The sequence below is a fragment of the Delphinapterus leucas genome, chromosome 2 (assembly GCF_059928025.1).
Source record: "Delphinapterus leucas isolate spDelLeu-1000000601 "Yukka" chromosome 2, BTC_Dleu_Yukka2, whole genome shotgun sequence".
Taxonomy (NCBI): domain Eukaryota; kingdom Metazoa; phylum Chordata; class Mammalia; order Artiodactyla; family Monodontidae; genus Delphinapterus; species Delphinapterus leucas.
Window position 1 is genome coordinate 118,652,480 of NC_143130.1, and position 20,860 is coordinate 118,673,339.

The 20,860-nt window shown below is 33.7% G+C and overlaps 1 protein-coding gene across 7 annotated transcripts in view; it reads right to left on the reverse strand.

Annotated features, from left to right (window-relative positions):
* Window positions 1-20,860, reverse strand: part of RALGAPA1 (Ral GTPase activating protein catalytic subunit alpha 1) — a 228,532-nt gene that overhangs the window by 3,893 nt on the left and 203,779 nt on the right. For 3 of the 7 annotated variants that reach the window (XM_089907599.1, XM_022570707.3, XM_022570714.3), the window contains one exon: window positions 6,965-7,089. In XM_089907599.1, the coding sequence (XP_089763725.1) occupies window positions 6,965-7,089 (125 nt within the window). Of the gene's footprint in view, window positions 1-2,892; window positions 3,511-4,384; window positions 6,371-6,964; window positions 7,090-20,860 lie in introns of those variants that run through there. The other 4 variants (XM_089907598.1, XM_089907596.1, XR_016392164.1 and 1 more) reach the window with 3 other exon arrangements.

Sequence of the window (20,860 nt, forward strand, 5' to 3'; positions counted from 1 at the left end):
GGTGGATAGATCTCAACTTTAGATTTAAAGAATAATGTGATACTTACACTTCATTTCACATCCTATTCTGCCTAAGTATTGATTTATATCACCTGAGTCATAAAGAATATTGATTTATTTATTTCTCTTGATAATATATCCTCTCAAGTATAAAGTTTAAAAAGTAAAGGCTCCTATGTTTCACATATAGTATCTATTAATAACATTTTTACAGTACACAGACTGTTGTCTGTATCTTGATGGAATAATAAACTGATTCATATGTTGTACACTGATTACAATGAGCTATTATTACAAATAACATGATGAATATGACTTTGAGGATCTATAAAGACTGTAAAAGGGAACTCAATGCATTGTTATTTATTGTGGCTTTGGTTATACTGCTTGCTGACAGGTATGACCACTTTAAAACTGCTAAAGTTACTGGACCTACTAAACATAGCCTTTAAAAATATTGTGACTTTGAAAGCAATTCTAATTAACATTGAACTAAGAGGCAGCGTCATCTTAGAAAGAGCATGGGTTAGACAGACCCATGACAAGTTTGTCATGTTACTAGATGCTGGATATTGGGCAAACTAACCTGAGACAGTTTTCTTATTTGTAAAACAAAGACAATACTAGTTATTTTGCAAAGTTGTGGGGAATGAATGCCTACATGTGCAAAGATCCTGGCACACAGCAGGTATACAATAAGTGTAGCTATATAATAAAACTACAATAAGAGCAAACATTAATAGACTTTAGATCAAAAAAGATGAGGATTAGAAAAGAAGGGACAGAAACTAGAAATATTTTTGAAGAAAATGACCACTTAGAAAACATCAGTTGTTAAAATGTGGAGAACTCAACGTAGCTGTTTAGTTTGGGGGAAAATAAAGAATATCCACTTTTATGTTAATATCCCTATAAAACATAACCTTACATTAAAGGACAGATTACCCAAATAATCTTACTGCCTTAATATTGTTAAAGGAGTTGGTAAGTGATTAAGATTGGTGTGGACGCACCACTGAGTGTCATATAAAGTAACACATAATTTAAAATAAAACAGTACAGAAACGCAGGCAAACATGAGGTTTCAAGATATTCAAGAACTACCATTATTGTAGACTTAGAACATATCGGTCTAAGCTTGTCATATTTTATCTCCTTACAAATGGGAAAACTGGGTTTAGGACAGATGAATTCATTTGAGTTCATGCAGATAAGAATAGCAGAGCTAGGATTTAAATCCAGATCAGTCTGATTCCAAAGCCCATAGCTCTCCCACGGCAACCTTAAAACTATACTAAAAATGAATAAATAATAAAAAATGATTTTTCAATGGGTGGAAAAGTAGAGCCTTCAAAATAAAAATTTTTAACAACTTCTAATTTGCAAATATGACAGGTTACTGGGCAATCTCTCTCCTCTCTCAATATCAAGAAGGGACTGAAAATATTTAGACTAAATGAGTAATTATAATACTTCAGGTACTCTGAAGTCAGACTCTGACTTTACCAAGTGACTGTTGGTAAGGTTTTTTGTTTTTGTCTCATAGAATTGCCATGAAGATTCAGTGAGAGGATGCATGTATAGTACTTAGCACACTGCCTGGCACTCAGTAATCGCTCAATTATTATTTTCATTACACAAATTCTACATCTGAATGAATGCTCTATATGAAAACTGAACCTAGTAATTATTGTTATAAAAGGTTAATGGACTTTATTTAAGATTAATATTATTTGCTTCTTGGTCAACAACATACAAGCCAAATTTCTAAGTTTAAAATACTGAAAAGAGAACACATTTGGCTGCTTATAATTTCAGGCTAACCTAGTGATAAATAAATATGATTATTTATTTTAAAAAATATTTGTTTTTAAAAACACAGTAAACAAACTTATAGCTTATGTTATATGTTGAAGGAAACATTTTCTACTGGCACTTACAAATAATATTTAGGATATATATAAAATAACTATCTTCTGAAGAGCTACAATCTTTTCTTCCAGATCATTTCAAAGCCTGGGAAAAGGAGACAAGTTTAATGGCTAAATTTTGATGATTCATTCCATTCAAAGATTCAAAGAGATGGGCCTTACAATCATAATACTATCTCATCTACATGTGGCAATACAGATTTTGTGAATTAACAGCAAAACTGAGGTTAGAATTAAGGAAGATTAGATACTACTCTAGGTCTTCAAAATCACTGTTAGATTATCTCTTATTTTGATGGCATAGAAATATTTGAATCTTATTACTAATTTTTAGAAGATTTACTTAGATAGGAACCTATACGTTTTCTAAAGGTAATTATGCAAAGTGGTATGTATGTATACATATATTTATGTATGTATACAGTGGACCCTTGAATGTAGGGGCTAGGGGCGCCAACCCTCTATATAATGTGCCTATAACTTATAGTCAGCCCTCCATACATGCAGTTCCTCCCTATAGGTGGTTCTGGTTCCTCTGTGTCTATGGTTCCGCATCCACGGATTCAACCAATCTCAAATTGTGTAGTACTGTAATATATACTGTTGAAAAAAGAATGCATGTTTAAGTAGACCTGTGCAGTTCAAACCCATGTTGTTCAAGGGTCAACTGTACATGTATATGCATATGTGTGTGTATATATGTATATGTATATACATGTGCATATATAGAGGGAGTCAAATACCAATCACCCCTTTAATTTTTAAAGTATTGATACTAAAATCTCTAAATTTGTAGAGAAACAAATCCAAAGAGAGGTACATACTAGTTCAACTAATAGAGTATTAGCTGTAATTCTAGATATGCTACATAATAGGCATTGAAAAATACTTATGGCTGATGATAGTAAAAAGACATAATACTGGAAAAAAACTGGGTGTATTATATATATATATATATATATTTTATTTTATTTTTTTTGCTATACATACATTTTCTCTGTTGCGGGCAGCACACACATTTGTGCTGGACCCGAAGGCTCACTGCGCTGTTCAGGGTGTCCCCACCCCTTACTGTTGGCCGCTCTTAAGTGTGGTGTGGATAGACCAGGCTTCCTCCTCAACAGCTGTCTTTTCCCTTTTTCCAAAATTGCTGTGTCTGGCTCTGCACATTCCCTTTCCTCCTCTTCCCTTTTTTTTTTTAAATTAATTTTTATTGGAGTATAGTTGCTTTACAATGTTGTGTGCGTTTCTACTGTACAGCAAAATGCATCAGCTATGCATGTGCATATATCCCCCCTCTTTTTTGGATTTCCTTCCCATTTAGGTCACCATAGTGCATTAAGTAGAGTTCCCTGTGCCGTACAGTATGTTCTCATTAGTTATCTATTTTATACATAGCATCAATAGTGTATATATGTCAATCCCAATCTCCCAATTCCTCCCACCCCACCCCTTTCCCCCTTGGTATCCACACATTTGTTCTATGTGTGTATTTTTAATAAGAAAGATAACTTAATATTTACTGTGCACTTGCAGTAAAACAGGATCCTGTTTCTTCTTGTTGGCATTCTAGATTTTTCTTTTATTTAAAAAAAAATTGGAGGGGGAGGAAAAAAACACCTTGATTTGAAAAGACAACGTGACATTAGGGAAAAATATCTAGATTTTGAACTGCCAATATAATCTGGCCAAGAAGAGAAGTAATTTCATTTTAAACTTTAGAGTCGGAGGAGAGGTGTTCATCAATGTTAAAAAAGAAGGTTACAGTAAAACTTTTGATATTTTCCACACACATGCCTGACAAAGATAAAGGGATTTTTTTCCTGTAATTTTTTTTTTAAATAAAGGACATGAAAAATCTAATAATGTTTTAATGTCGTTATGGAAGATCAACAAAGTGTGACATCACGATATGTCCCTCAGTGACCTTAGGGATAAAAATAATTTCCCTTAAGTATCAGTCTACTGCCACAGACAGTCCATTTTGAGAAAATACAGTTATGAAATTTATGGATCAACTATGATATACGAAAAATGTTTTTTGTATCTATTTAAATAATACTAAAAATTATCTAGAAGAAGCCCCACTGGATTTCAGTGTCATCACAGTTGATACATTACTGTTAACCAGGAAGTAGGTTTTAAATAAGCTTGAGCCAAGTTAAGTTTTAAGCCAAACTTAAAACAGTATTTTGCCACTACTCCACTGAATAGTATTATATTATAGGTTTGGTTAGAAAGAACAGATTATATCCTTTATATGATTACCGTACTGGTATTCCTTTAAAATGTAATTTCAATTTATTGCATTAGTATTGATTAGTATTAGTTTATATGGATGGGGTATGCATGGGATATCTAAAGTTGATTCTCAATTGCGGTTGATTCTCAATTACAAGTTAAAAGGAAATGGGGGAAGAACAAAGGGTGTTTTGTTTGACACTTTGTCTTACCTTCAGATAAACAGAACTGATATTTAATGATCTAAATCTCAATGGGGCAAATCAATTTTATCATCATGTTAAAAAGTAATAATGGGGCTTCCCTGGTGGCACAGTGGTTGAAAGTCCGCCTGCCGATGCAGGGGAAACGGGTTCGTGCCCCGGTCCAGGAAGATCCCACATGCCGCGGAGCGGCTAGGCCCGTGAACCATGGCCACTGAGCCTGCGCGTCCGGAGCCTGTGCTCCGCAACGGGAGAGGCCACGACAGTGAGAGGCCCGCGTACCGCCAAAAAAAAAAAAAAAAAAAAGTAATAATGAACCTAAAAATCTTCACATTATGTAATTTTTGAAAACCATAAGTCAGGTCCATATGGCTATTACATGGCCTATTTCATGTCTTCTCTCTCAACTTTGACTTACAACTTTAAAGGGACTTCTACATTTATGGGTTGGTTTGTGACAGGAAAATCAAAATCTGAGATGACTGGGAATAAAAAATCATTCTTCAGATATCATAATGTTTTTGCTACTGTAAAGGAGTAAATATTTCCTTTTTATATTATTGTGCTGAATTGAAAACCACTGATAAAAATTTTTATCTTTCATAACTATTAAAGTCTGCAAAAAAACCATAAAAATGTATTAAGTAATACTGGAAAAGTTATTTACAGTGTTTAAAAACACCTTTTAAAAATTCAAGTGCATGTTTCTAACAGTTCCTAAAGGCAAAGACAATTTAAAAAAATTAACCAAAGAGCCTTGACTTGGCTGCTGTATCATTCTTTACCTAATGTCTCAGAAAGTGAGAATACTACTTACTTCCCATGTTATACATCTGGCCGAATGTGCAGGATAATATGCAAAATATAAGAAGAACATTAAGAAGAGGAATATGAAGGACTCCAGCTAGTAAACAGCTACAACATGAAAACTGACAGCCTTTATACATTTAAGGGGAAAAGTTAGTCTGAACGTGGCTTTATTATCAATATTTTTCATTTGTGAAATTTATGGCTCAACTCTATGTATGGTACACAGAAGTGTTATTCATGTCTATTTTAATAATGTCTGATATTTTATCAGATATTCTCTATTATTAAAAATGAAATGTCCAGGTATACTTAACTAGTTTTTATTTTGTTGTTCATTAACTTATTTTTAGTATCTTTCTTTTACCATCTTTCTTATGCAGAGCTGAGTAATTTTAGATAGTGTCAACCCAGTCTAATATAATTTTCTCTTTGCTAGGTCTTTTATATAATTAATTGAAAGGGCTCCAAGTTTTTTTGTAAAATTATTTTTATAATGGCCAATTAATTGGTGACAGGAATGGAAGCTTTAATTTCATCGACTTTAATTGAGAATTACAGTAATTTTTTTTGCAAGCAAATTAGGCCAGTAAAGGCCAGTACTGTGCCTCTTAAACTACTTAATATAAAGAAAACTTATATAATATGAAGAGAATCTGAAGGCTTATTAAGATGAACTTCAGGTATACTGTATTCTCTTTTCCTGCTTCCCTTGAACATCATTAAAACAGTCATCTTTGTATTTCAGGTGCCTAGTATGGTGTGAGGCACACAACAGAATAACTATTTGATGAGTTAAGATACCCAATAACAATGCAACACATTACAAAATACAAAGACACACCATTTCAGTTCAGTAGTACTACATTTTCATGCTGAGAAACAAAAAGGTCAATACAACAAGGTGTAACTAACTTCAACCAAGGGTTCTATTATTAGTTATTTTTATCCCAGAACCAGTGTTAGTGTTTCATGCAGACCTAAGTTAGTAAGTATAATTCTGGAAGAAATTTAGTGACAATTTCTGAAATGTTTAGTATGAACCAGGGCAGTGTTAAGTTTGCTTATTAACTGAGTTACAAGCTTAGTGCTTGCTAGTTTTTAAAAAAGGAAATGGGGGAAGAACAAAGGGTGTTTTGTTTGACACTTTGTCTTACCTTCAGATAAACAGAACTGATATTTAATGATCTAAAGAGGGAAAATAAAATAAATGAAACAATCATAAGGAGTGCAAAGAATTACAGAATAGGAAGGCCATGAGTCATTTTTTTTCTTACTGATTTCTTCAAAATTAGTTAATTGTAAAAATGCAGTACCCTCTTATAATCTTTAAATATTACAAAATAATTTACTCTAAGTACTTCTAAATCTAGACCAATTATGTTAACTTTATTTGTAAAATCAGAGATGATAAGGTAATATTCTTGGCCATAAAATTTGATCCTCTGAAGTTGAGAGTGCCTGCTCAACTTGTATTTCTTTTGCAGATACTTCAGTAACGATTCCGTGAAACACAATAGTTACTGCCCATTAGCTCAGATAAAATGTAGTGTATGTGCTTTTATGAAGACTGTTGACTTTTAAAGGAACTGTATTTAGGTAAAAGAAAGTATAAATCAAATTTAAAGGCCAAATATGAAAATAATGATGAAGAATATTTATATTTCAATGACTGGAAGTTTATTCAAGCAAGTTTTCCATTAAAGAGTTTTTTCGAACAAAAGGGTATTGCATTTCAAGGTCCAATAATGAACAGTAACTAATACTTGCTTTTAATCTTACCGGCATCAGATGGTAAATGATGGTAGGGAGCTGGAGAAAAAACCTGTGCTGCAAAATCTTCAAATGTCGTTGGTTCTAAATGGTGCTGGACAATCGTTTGCAGATATCGCGCTCTCTCCTCATAGCTGATTTCCTTCAGTTAAGGATGAACTTAAATGCAGCATACATTGGGAAAGAACCGATCGCATCAAAAAGGACTACTATCACTGCTAAGCCATTACTTCTTAATAAATATAATTATTAACTATTCTTGCATATCATTAAAAGTACAGCTTTTTAAAGAGAAAAAAATGTAGCTTTTAACGTAAGTTTACTCTTCAGGATATCACTATACCTGGCAGCTTAACAGGAAGACATTTATTAGAAAATAATTAATAGTAAACTGTTGGAAGAAAGAAAGGCAACAGTTTACTTGGGAAAGGATTCAACTGCTATCAGGTCAGCCTAGGGCTCCTCTTATCGTTAATCAGCTTCGATCTGCAGATGTACTCTGAAAAGCCACGCAATAAATACTATAATGCTTAAAATACTATGTCTGAAATTCTGTTTTTCATTTGTAATAATTTATTGTGAAAAATTCCTGCATATCATCTTTTTCTAAAATCCCTGCATTTTCCCAACAACTGTTCTCATTTTGAATGGAAGACTACTGTTGCTGTAATCCTCGAACTTAACTCCATGCAGTTAAGATAAATACACAGCTGAATCTGTATGTCAGGAAAAAATACCTAGTCAATTATAACACTGAAACAAGCAGGAATATTTGCAGAGAGTCCACAGGACTCCTACATACCGTCTAACAAAGCATCTACAGGGCACTGACACTGACAGAAAAATACTGTACTTCCCTTTCACCACATTTTCTTCTCTGATATTATTGACAAGCAACCAGTACCTTGAAGTGTTGTTGCTTTTGAACAACCCACTCCAGGCTTCCTGTTTCAGCAGGCCTGATTGTGCTGTTAGCACAGAGAGGGCGAGAAAGAGAGAGAATTTTTCTGTTGTTCACGAAAGCAACTATGGAAATGGCTGTCAAAATGTAGAGCAGCAGGCAGCAACATACAATTATCAGGAAAAACTCACATGCTGACTTCATGTCGTATAGTTCCTGAACTGAGAAATCAGTTAACCTTTCTTCTACAACTTTTAAAAGTTTTCCAGCTGTACTCAGTGTGCTATGTTGATAGGCTTTACCTAAGACATTTAACTAAGTGTAAAGGATAATAAAAATTTGCTTATTGGTTCTTCTTTATTCATTGAATTTTCCCCAAAACCCATTTTAATATTTTACCCTCAAAATTCATTATTCTCTCTCTTTTTAAAATTGCAATTCAATTGTTGTAATCCTTTAGTTCCAGAGATTGTAGACCGAGTCTACAATCAAGACTAAGAAAAAATTTTGAGAGGAAGATAATTTAAAATGTTAATTCAGTGGGAGATACCATAGCCAGTTACGTTTACAAAAGATTATTGATTGAGAAAAGAAAAAAAAAAGAAGAGTTAAAGGTAAGTCTATATTCATTACGCATTTGACTTAGACTGTGATGTCTTTTGCCACCTAAATGACTTGAGTAACCTCTTCTTATACTACGATTTATTTTATGTATCAAATATTGAAATAATCTTAATTCCAATTCCTGGCAATCCATTATTTTCAATTCTGGGGTTGAACTTCAAAAGAATTTTACTCCTGAAATGGGTAGCAACAGGACAAGATGCTATATTGAAAGGAATTTATGGATGGATCATATAGACGTTTTTGAGTGTTAACACAGAAAAGTAATATAGCACACTTTTAAAAGAGGGTATATGGTTATAAATGAAAGGGGATGAAACTGATGGTTCAATCTAAATAATACCACATATCTCACAACTTGTTGGAAAGTACTTTTTTCATTGGGGGAGATTCACAGCTGCCGAATTTTCTGCAGTTAATAGAGTCCTTTGATTCACAGCAGTGCCCCTTGTACAAAAAATACTGGCCTTTGTGTATTACCAGAAACTAATTTTCTATTTGGCTGAAAAGGGAAAAATGGGGTTATTGCTTCTCCCTCCTACAGAGCTTTTCATTATGCCTGATGCACTCAACTTCTAAGCTCTTCTGAGAAAAAAAATAACTGAAGAGGCAAGAGGTAGAAAAATGAGCTTGTTAGCACATTAGAAGTGAAGTATCTTGGTGGGCCCTAGAAATTCCCAGTGGTGTGTTAACTTATCACTCTATGCATGCTGGCACTGATAGTCTCCCAATTGATCACTCTCTTTTCGCACCAAAGGTGCTGCCAGGAAGCAAAGGCTGAAGGCCCACAGGAGAACAGTCTGCTATCAAAACAAGCTGTTTTTAAAAGTCTACTTGAATGGGTAAAATGCTTCATGAAAAGTAGGGTGGAGACACCTACCTGCTTTTAAAAATGCTCTACTTTCAGAGGGCCTATAAATGAAATATTTTACTTTACCTTATTATATTTAGAGTTTACACAAAAATTAGGCAGAGAGAAAGCAAATTTAATATTTCTAAAGCAAGGAGATTATTAGAGCAAGAAATGAATATCTAGAGAAGATACATTTATTTTTTATTTTTTTAACATCTTTATTGGAGTATAACTGCTTTACAATGGTGTGTTAGTTTCTGCTTTATAACAAAGTGAATCAGCTATACATATACATGTATCCCCATATCCCCTCCCTCTTCTGTCTCCCTCCCACCCTCCCTCTCCCACCCCTCTAGGTGGTCACAAAGCACCAAGCTGATCTTCCTGTGCTATGCGCTGCTTCCCACTAGCTATCCGTTTTACATTTGGTAGTGTATATATGTCAATGCCACTCTCTCATGTCGTCCCAGCTTACCCTTCCCCCTCCCTGTGTCCTCAAGTCCATTCTCTACGTCTGCATCTTTATTCCTGTCCTGCTCCTAGGTTCTTAAAGATACATTCTGAAGTATAATTCTATTTCACTATACAAAAGGAGATTCATAAAACTCTGAAGAAACCCTAATATATAAAGCTATAGAAACTAAAATTATCTAGACATAATGTATTCATTTTGTATAAAAACACATGATGTATTTAATAAAACTGCAAAAAAAATCGTAATTAGAGAAAATGATGCTTTCTAAAACAATTTTTTAAGTTCAAGTATAGGTGGCAGAGTGAAGGAAAACAATCATTAATGGTTGAATTTAAATGAAAAACTGCAACGGTTATTACAAATTAGCCCACTGTCTGAAGTTTCCTTCTGCGGGATTATTTTCAGAAAATACTGTTAGCTTAGTAAATTATTATAGACTACAGTAACTCACCTCCTAAAAGCTAAATATTCTAATTTTCCAAGTGTGATGTAGTCAAATAAATAAACAATATGAAAGCAACCCAATCTACAGTACTTACATCTTTTCCCCTTTTACTTTGGAAAACATATATTAAGGAGATATAATGAACTCTAAGTACTTAAACAATAGTCCTGAGTCCACAAACAAGGTATTTTTTGTGATTGAGATGATGATAAAGTTCCAAACAGTGATGTTAGCATCTGCAATGGTAACCATAGTCCAAAATAGTTAATTCCTATATCTCCTTATAATATGTTAGACACTTATTCCTTAAAAGGCAGCTCTCTAGGGAAGAGTTATTAGTACCTATAAATTGAGTGGCATACGCAAACTTGATGGCTAATAACAACAGGATAAGCTCAAGCTATATTCCTACTGTGTGTTGCCACTGGCATTGAAATTGAATAAATTGAAATGGGTGAAATGATAAAAAGATGATGATAAACTTACAAATTCAGAACAAAATTTAAAGTACAAGTCTAAGTTGAATTAAGATGGTTTCTGTTGCAAATCTAAAACAACCCAAGCCAAAAACTAGCTAATAAAAAGCCATTTGATGAAGGAGACTTTTAGCTGGTAGGAATCTTTAATACAGAACTAGCCAATCAAAAGAAATAACACACAGGTGCTGCAATCACAGCAATATAATTATCCACTAATCCTCCTTCCTTCTACTTTCTGCAAAAATAGAAATGGGGGGAAGGAATATTACCATTCTAAAAATAAGAAAAGGGAACTGAATGATTTTTATAGTATAAATAGTTTAAACCCAATCTGTACTTCATTAATATGAAGTTAATATCAGTATTCAATTAACTACTTTTGATTTTAAACTTATCATATGAAATAATAATGGCCCCCTGTCACTGTGTCAAGCCCAGCTGTTATGAAACTAGGGTTCATTCAGTTTCAGCCCACTCCTGGAAAGAGATGCATGAATTCTCTGTGCCACAGTTCCTCTGAATGTTAAATGGAGATCCCCCCACCTGCTCCTATTTATGTCATAGGGCTGTTGAAGATAAAGGATATAAATACAAAGTAAACCAAAAGTCCCTCTACATCTGTGATGAAAATAGTTATTTTGACCTTTGACTCAAGTCTTTGTAAATAGCAGGTGCTGTCTCCACTAGGACAATTTTCAGTATCATCAGTTTAAGAAATATACCTGTGTACATGTGCAAGAACTCTGATAATATTTCTTGTTTACGTTATGTACAAGAGGAACTTTTGACTTATTCTGGTAAGAGAAAACTCTGATTCCTCATGAGAAAAAACACAATATGAAGAAAAGAGACTGCAGACAGTTAATTAGAAACACTTTTTTCAACTTTACTAATGTATAGGGAGAACAGATAAAAGGTAGATTTGGTTTTTAAAGAGGCAACAACCCTTCATTCGCCACAATAATTCTTAATAATACAATGTAATTTTGAACTGCTTCTGCTGTCAGAAAAGGCATAACTTTCAGTTTTATGATCATTAATTCCATGGCACGCCCAGGAGGTTGTATAAATACTTAGGTCCAATGTAATTTGTGACTAGTCTCAAAGAAATAGAAATTTGTGTGTGTGTAAGTATATGTACATGTGTATATGTATGTATGTTTATGTTTGTATATATGTATGTTGTACATAGCAAGAATACAAAGTATAATTTTTCACAAAAAGGAGTTACGAAAATTACAGACAGACAACAAAGGCATATCATTGCTTAACTAATTTCCTCTTAAATTCAGGTTTAATATTTTCTTTCCTAAACAAGAAAAAACTACCAGCTCCTTTTTAAGTAAAGGCAAAGCATGAAGTGTCTATATCTGTGCTCAACAGCATAGCCTCAGGGATTTAGGGCCCATTCTGAAATTCCTAATTTAGTAAGCACTTGCCCACACTCATATTAATGTGGTTTCTTTGCCATTTTAGCAGTCAGGAATTTCATCTCCCTTCTCTGTATACAAAATTCCAAGAACAGTAATTGCAGGAAGAGAAAGAGTTTTACCTATTAAAAATTTCTTGCAAGTACTACTTACAATATTTACAAAGTCTGTAAGATGGTTGGTAGTTTGAAATTGGCTATGGTGGGAGTTTTCACATCATAGAACTCAAAAAATGCCACAAATCGAGGCCTCCTCCTGCTCTCCAGAGCCAGTTGTTAAGCGTCAAGTGTGCCTCATTCCTCACGCTTGTTCTCCTAATAAACTAGTGGGAGACTAATGTCTGAGGGTGGAGGCCATGCCTTTTTATCTTTATATCTCTAGCACCTAGCACAGGGCCTAGCAGCACTCAATGACTGTTTATAAATTATAGAATGAATGAATAAAGTTGGTTTGGTAGTTGATTAGGAGCCTGTTATGCAGACAGCCCCCTTCCTCTAATCTCACTTTGGCTCCCCAGAGACAAAGCCCTTTGGGGCAAATACAGTTGGGACTCTCCTAGGATTGAACTTACAGAGAGAGTCTGGTTCCACCCCTACCCTTAATCTTGCTGACCTTCTCCGGAAGAAGAAAAAGTGAGTAAAGCACAATGTATACATATGTAAGGTGTAACATTAAAAGAAAATTGATATTAATTTCTTAAAAAATTATAACAATTGCCTACAGAAGAAATTCTATAAATGTTGAAAGTAATTACAACTCATTACAATTTAGCATTGAAATAAACATTTTGCCCTATTGGTTGTGATAATTTTAGTTAGAACTAGAGGAAGGATACAACAATGATCTACAAACGTTAATGTCAGGAAACTTAGCAAAATCAGCAAAATGTTTATTCAGCAATAAGCCTTGCCTCAAAGGAGAATATAAAGATTCGCTCAGAAAAACAAAGCTGCTGACCGGTAGAGTTCGGACTAGAACCTTGGTCATTTAATAGTCCAGTGCTCTTTCTACAGACAATCTCAATGATCTGGATTTTAGATGGGAAAAAAAAAAGTATAAAAGGCATTTTAGTCAGCTCAAGGATGGCCAACACAATGACTACTAGCTTAAGTTCTAAGACCGGCAATTTTTCAAAAATCTTTGTTTATATACTAGAATATCATATGTAGTATAGTAATAAAAATCCATGGCATGATCTAAAATAAAACTGAGAAAATAAACCACAGTTGACTTTTTAGTTCTAAAAGGCCTTGAAGAATCTTCAAACATTCTGAGTCCGTATCATTACACAGGGTCTTGAAAACTTAATGAAAAATAAGAATTTTATTGAGATATAGCATATGGGTAGATATATTCTGCAATTACATCTGCAGGATCTAATAATTATTATTATCAGGAGTAAAGTGGCATACTTCCCTGAAATATACAAGGCAATTAAGTATCCCATGGACTAATAGGCACTGCTCATTTATAAAATAAAAGTAAACTATATTGCTTACTTTATAAAGAAGATCTAGTAAATTAATTAATACTCCATTTCTTTCCTACAGTAGCTAATTTCTTTAAGAAACATGCAGTCTAGTTCATATGCAGTAAAAATAAAATTCCCCTAAATAAATAGCATGAATCTTGGAATTATTTGTACTATGTTATTAGAAATTCTGAAAATCTGCAACAGGTTATGACCAATTATTGTGTATGATTTTTATGATGCTTTATATTAATGAAATTCTTTAGTAGTTGATACTATCTACACCATGAAGGAAAAGCTGTGATTTGTCAGAGTAGACAAAGCTGGGCTTTAATCCATCCTTTTAAGCATGCTGCCAAGTCTATATTGTTTTCACTGCGTCTCAATTAGGAGACAGGCAGGACACCTGGTACTTCTTTATCTAAGTCCCATGGGCTGCCAGATGACTCAAAATCCATAACAGGTGCTAAGGCACTGTGAGGACAGTCCTATTATTGAAAGCTGGAGCTGTATAAAATTTGGACCATATATAATTGCTCATAAATCAGTCAATTACTAAATGAAAACATTAAGTAAAACGTTGATAAGCCCAATTCTAACAAACTTCATGTAAATACATTTAAAAAGATTAACCTTAAATAAACAGGATTAAAAATTTAAACCTACCTAAAGGTTCTGAAAATCCTTCCTGATTTAATAATCTAATAATCACTGGCAGTTTCTAAAAAGGACTAACATGATTATCAAATATGTGTATCTATTACACTTTCATGAAAGTGGTATGAAACAAAACATCTAAAAGAAAAACTAAGTTACCTGGATTTCAAATTTAATGAAATTAAAATTTTGTGCTCTCCTTCTTGGTAAGATCTGCTTGAAAATACTACCATTAAGTAATAATGAGACTTTCATAGTCAACAGAGACCTGCTTCAAAATTACTAGTATTACAGTAAGAGTTTAAAAAATATTGGGGGGAGACTAGGAACAATCACTGTGTTGTTCCTCTTAGGAACAAAAATTTCAGTACATTAAGTTGAGGAAATGAATGTCTGCGTTTGGACTAAATACTAAACTTGGGTTCTATGAGAAGACTGCAAAAAGGAAAAAAATAACTAAGTGAAATTTTACAGTGTACAATTACTTAAGTGTTATCTCTACCTAAATGTGCACTAACTTAATTAAGATTCTGTTTAAATGCTATAATTATCAGGAGTACAAAAAAAGTGATTTATTATCATGGTAAGTAGTTACAAAGTACAGCAAACTGTCATTTAAGACAGTGTCATAGCATCTATGATAAACAGTATATTGGCTTAAACTAATGCACTATATGCCCCCAGGGAATAATAGGCTCAGCGACTGGACTTTAACATTAAAATCTACCCATTAATCTTGACTTAACTACAATCTATTCTGCAGTAAAAGGAAGAATGGGCATTCAATGAATTACTGTTTTTGAAATATTGCACTGGTGCCCATTTACTAAAATAATTTAAGGGGACATGAAGAGATGCAATACTAGTAAATCTTACAGACTGTTACTAATTTTATAAAACATGCATTTGATTTTCCCTCAGTTTAGCAAGAACACCCCATTTTTTAAAATCTATAGATTGAAAATTTTTTCTTAAAATATTTCTCCCTGATCCTTTGAAAGGACATGTTGCATAATTTACAATACTGCAGTATAATTTAGGCAACTTAAGTTCTGCTGAAAAAAGGAATCATCTATGGAAATATACTGTGGGGTCAGGATCCTGGGGGCTGAAAAAGCTTTAATTTTTTTAAAGTTGTAGATCATTGTTTCTTTGCATCAGAACCTCCAACTGCTTGATTAGACTGACCAGAAGAAAATGGAAAGGCCCAGAGTAGTGTTTATACAAATATCACAGCATACAATGCCTCACATAACAAAGAAACAACACTCACATTTAAAAAAGATATCCCAAATAGAATTCAAGGAGAGAAAGACAATCATGAGTGACTGAAATAGGCATTACCTACTCATTTAAATGATAAATCCAGTATGTAACCTTAAGATTTGCTTAGTGGATTATTTTAGCACTTACGATTGTTATGCATAAAATTAATTTACATTTTTATATTAATATTGCTTATATGTATTCAGACGATATTTGGGAATTCTAAAAAGCACAGCGTAAGCCAAATCTGTCTCTAACCTTATCTGATATATTAAATGTGCTGGTTTTAATCCACTTTCCCTCATTTTAAATTTCTATCAAGATAACAGAACATTACTTTCATTTCATTTAAAGGTAAAAATATAATGAAGCAAATCGACTTTTGCTCTGCTATAATCTGGTGGGCTGAAAATAGATAATGGCATGTTAACAAGGAATTACTACAGGTGGTTGCTTAAATATATTTATTTGCTTTCTTTTTGATAGTAGGTATGTGCTAAATAAAAGTCAACACGCTTATCAAAAGAATAAGTAAATGTAGAAACATCAATTCTACAACAGCTATTTTTGCTTCTTCTCTTTTCTGAACAGCAATTAGTAAAGCAACCCCTTCTCCTCCTCCCTAGTGCCGTCAAGCTGTTCAGAGCAGTTTGCAACTCGACAATGGTACCATTGTGAATGCTCTCTGGGCTTCCTTCCCACAGAGAGTTAAATGGGCAGTTCCTGCTGCCCATGATTGGTGTCCAGTGAAATAATACTCAAGAGCCAGGTTTTATCAGCTTCACGCCAAAGAAGTGAAGCCAGGGAACCCAAGCCTTCATATCATACTGGACCATATGCCAACCCTGATGGCCCCAAAGGTTTATCACTAAGAATCAGGATCCATCATGTCCCTTGTGAAATTTCATTTCGCATACCTTATGTGAAATGCAAAGCTTCACTAAAAACCGAACCTTCTTTGCAATTGGCATGAACAGATGGACGGTAACAGTGGTTTGGCAAGCAAAAGTTAAAATTTAAATAGGCTATATTCTAGTGTTTGAGAGGAAAAGCAGTTAGAAGAAAATGGGGAGATTTGTGATCCATAGTTTAATTTCAATTCCATTACTGAGTTATTAAAAATTCAACAGCAAAATCCCATATATTTAGTAAAAGGAAAATAATGGATTAAAAGCACTGCAATTCCTATGTTAAACGAGGTTAGAGTAATTTCAGCTTTACATCCTTCCTTCTTTGCTCTCTGAAATCCCCAAATAGCATCTGAATCTACTGCTGTTTTTCTATTTAAATAAAGGCTAGAATAAAACTTACACATTATGCAGTAGGTGTAGTTAATAATAATGTGAGCATACCAGTGCACCTTCATCACTAATATCAACAACATAGCGTTTGATAGAAAAAAAAAATCCTTTTCTAGCAAAGGTCAGAAGTTAATAAAGATGGAAGTAGAGAAACTTCCAAGTTTTGTTGTTTTTAGGGAACAGTCTGACAATCACCTGATAGAGTTCTCCTATTTTCTTTCTGGTACACTATGATATAACCCAACTGTCCATAGATTGGCATATATGGACCATACTGTCACACTGGATTTGAGAAAACAGGTAAAGTGGTGGTACTGTTTTCTTTTCCTTTGCTATTAACGCTGTGAAGCCAATGTACTATCAGAATAGGATAAAAAAACTTCATTTGTCAACAACATGTAAAAGTATAACAGTATGTAAAAACACATTTTCTGAGCTCTTGCTACATGACAGACAGGCTGCTTAGTGCTTCATGTGGATAATCTCATTTAATCCTTACAACACTCCTGAGTTTGGTACTCCTTTTACAGATTAAATAAAATTAGACATAAAGACAGTGACACACTTAACAAGTGGTTCTGGACTCTGAAGCCCAGGCTGATTACCCAACAGTCAGCCTCCACATTTTTAAATATAATTAATTTATAATTAAGGACAGTCTACACTTACCAATATTATCTTCTGAGGAAATGATCTACAAAAGACGGTAGATACATAAAGTTATGCAGTTTCTCAATAAACTCACTTTCTTCTAACATGAAATGGCAGCAATATTGATGGGCCTCCCTAAGAGGTTTTATAATGTTCTATCGTAATGAATGGCAAACTGCATTAGTGGAGCCAATCAATTACATTTCATTTCGTTTTGGCTCTCATACTTTTGCAACAGGTTCTTTACATTTGAGTAGTAGAACTGCAGGGATAACAAACTGTGACTAATTGAAGAATGATCATTGACTTCTGGTAATTTGTCTGATAAAGTTAAACAGAAACCCAATTCTGGCATTTACGAAAAAGTCAAATCTAAACAGATTAGAAGAAATCAAATAATATTGGTTTGGGAGGAAAGAATATTAAATCTAGGAGGAAAGTGTTTTTTAAAGATACTATTTTATTTTATAACATCCCCCAAAACGTATATTTCACAATATTATATATGTATTACATATATATATACACACACATAAAGCCTCAAAATATAAATTACAAGACTTATAACAGACATGCTGCATTCCATCTACTCAAATCTCACCCTTTGAGGCCCAGATTTTCTATACATTCTTCCCTGATTTTCTTACTCCAAAGTAATGACTTTTTCCTTGGAACTCCCACAGCATCTTATCTACAACCGTACTGTGACACATTTTACCTTGTGTTATAATTTTTAGTGAACATATAATTATCTCCTCTATTAAATTATAAGATTATTGAAGAGATTACCATCTGATTTGTCTTTGCATTTCTCTCAAAATCTTTACCATTACCATTTAAGTGATCAATAAATATTTTTGATAGAAGAAAAACAGTACAGTTGCATCTTTTGACCTGGTGATGGTTAAACTGTAATTATTCACCATACAGTATATTTAGGATTTATACTCTTTTTTCAAATTATATTTTGCAGTTAGGTTAAGAAGAAAAACTTAAGAAAATTAGGACATGGGATGTGGTTAATTTTATGTCAACTTGGCTAGGCCATGGTACCCAGTTTTTGGTCAAACACCAGCCTAGATGTTGCTGTGAAGGTATTTTTCAGATGTGAATACCATTTAAATCAGGAGAAAAGTATATCAGATTACTCTCCATAACGTGGGTGGGTCTCATCCAGTCAGTTGAAGACCTTAGGAGAAAAGACTGAGGTCCCCAAGGAAGGCAGGAATTCTATCTCCATGATGCCTTCTGACTCAGACTGCATCAACTCTACCCCAACTCCCACAGATTTCAGACTTGCCAGTACCCACAACCGTGTCAGCCAATTCCTTAAAATCAGTCTCTCTCTTTATGTACTTATGTATATACACACATCCTACTGATTGTTTCTCTGAGAACCTGAATACAACATGACTATATACTGTAACTTCTGAAAATTTCTATGTATAATAAATCTCATATTAAAAAGAAAAGCCTTAATGTAAAGGTTTTAAAAAAAGGGTTTTTAAACTGTAAAATGAGGAACCCATTCCACGGCACTATCAGATTCAGAACTTTCAGAACTTCCAAAGCCAGAAGAGAAACAGTACATATTTGATAGCAACATATTTATTAACATTTATACATAGTCAAAATGTCCCTAGGATCAAAACAAATAATTAATTTAAAATTTTTATTTAAGGAAAAGTCATGATAGCTAAGATCATGAAATTAATGCTTTGGAATTATTATTCCTAATACAAAAAAGCCAAAAACAAACAACAAAATAACCCCCAAACCCCACCAACACACACATACACTCTCTTTCAACAGGTAATTAATAAATGATGACTAAGATCAACCTGAAATACCCCTCAGGTCCAATGGTTACTGAGGATGTGCCTACTCCTTCTCCCCAGTGATGCATTTCAGTTCTAACTGCATGATCAAACCAATAAATTGAGCTCGAGACAAAAAAAGAAACAAAAAAAAAAACCCCAAAAACCTAGCTGACAAAGTCAGAGGTTGCAAGAAAATGCTTTTCAAGTACAAGTAATGCAAGAAATAACAAGTGAAGTAAAGGAGAGGTTTCAAAGCTTGAAAGACAGTCATCAATACTGACAGATTACTGTAATTCTGGCTGCCAGCATGATCGATTTGGGCAGCATATGACAATCAATATTGTCCTCATTTAGTGAACAACATTAGATTCACAGATACAGAAGATGTTCCTAGGATAAAATTTAAGCTGTACTTAATGATCATAAATAGCACAATTTATGCTGTGGAATCTTAGTGGGTACTTTTACTGGGCATAAAATAACTGACACAGCAGTACAATTATCCAAATATAATTGAGTTTATTACATATTCTTTTACTTCTTCATTTCTCTTATGAGGATTAAAATAGTAACTGATGGTTTTCAAAGCCTACTTCTATCTCAGTTTTTGTTGTAATTTCTTTTGTTTTATTGATCTGTTTTAGAGCGCATGATTTTTTTCCTTAATGGAAGCTTAAGGAAATTTGTCAAAATCTGAATTTGTCAAAAATATACATTTAAAATTTTATTATATTTCTGAAATATGTATTGTTATTTAAAATGAAAAGACATTTATATTTCAATATCTCAAAAACATCTAGTTGTAATTTATTGTATAAACTTTCATTTAAAAATCAAGTAATTGGGCTTCCCTGGTGGCACAGTGGTTAAGAATCCACCTGCCAATGCAGGGCACACGGGTTCAATCCCTGGTCTGGGATCCCACATGCTGCGGAGCAACTAAGCCCGTGCGCCCCAACTACTAAGCCTGTGCTCTAGAGCCCACGAGCCACAACCACTGAAGCCCGTGTGCCTAGAGCCCATGCTCTGCAACAGGAGAGGCCACCACAATGAGAAGCCTGTGCACTGCAAGGAAGAGTAGCCCCTGCTCACCGCGACAATGTGCAGCAATGAAGACCAAAAATAAATAAACAAAAAATTTTTAAAATGAATAAAATCTATCTTTAAAAAATATAAAAGTCAAGTAATCTATCAGTACCTATATGAAGTTATTTCCTCCAACGTTTAGAATTAATATACACCTTTGTGAATCTTTGTGAAAGATGACTACATGTTCTTCAGATTAGCAAAGGCTGAGTATCTCTATTATATATTTAAATAGCATGGGAAAATAACTTCTATATAGCTTCTAAATTCAAGCTTCTAAGTCAAGAAAAATTTGTTTGATCTGTCTGATTTAATATTTTTACTCTGATAGTTCCAGAAGTGGTTTTCCTGATAGAAGTTGCTCACATCTGCTGTGTAAATAACGTGTTCATGTTTACTGTTTTCATCTGAAATTCTCTCTCTTCATCTTAGAATTTTCTCCAATG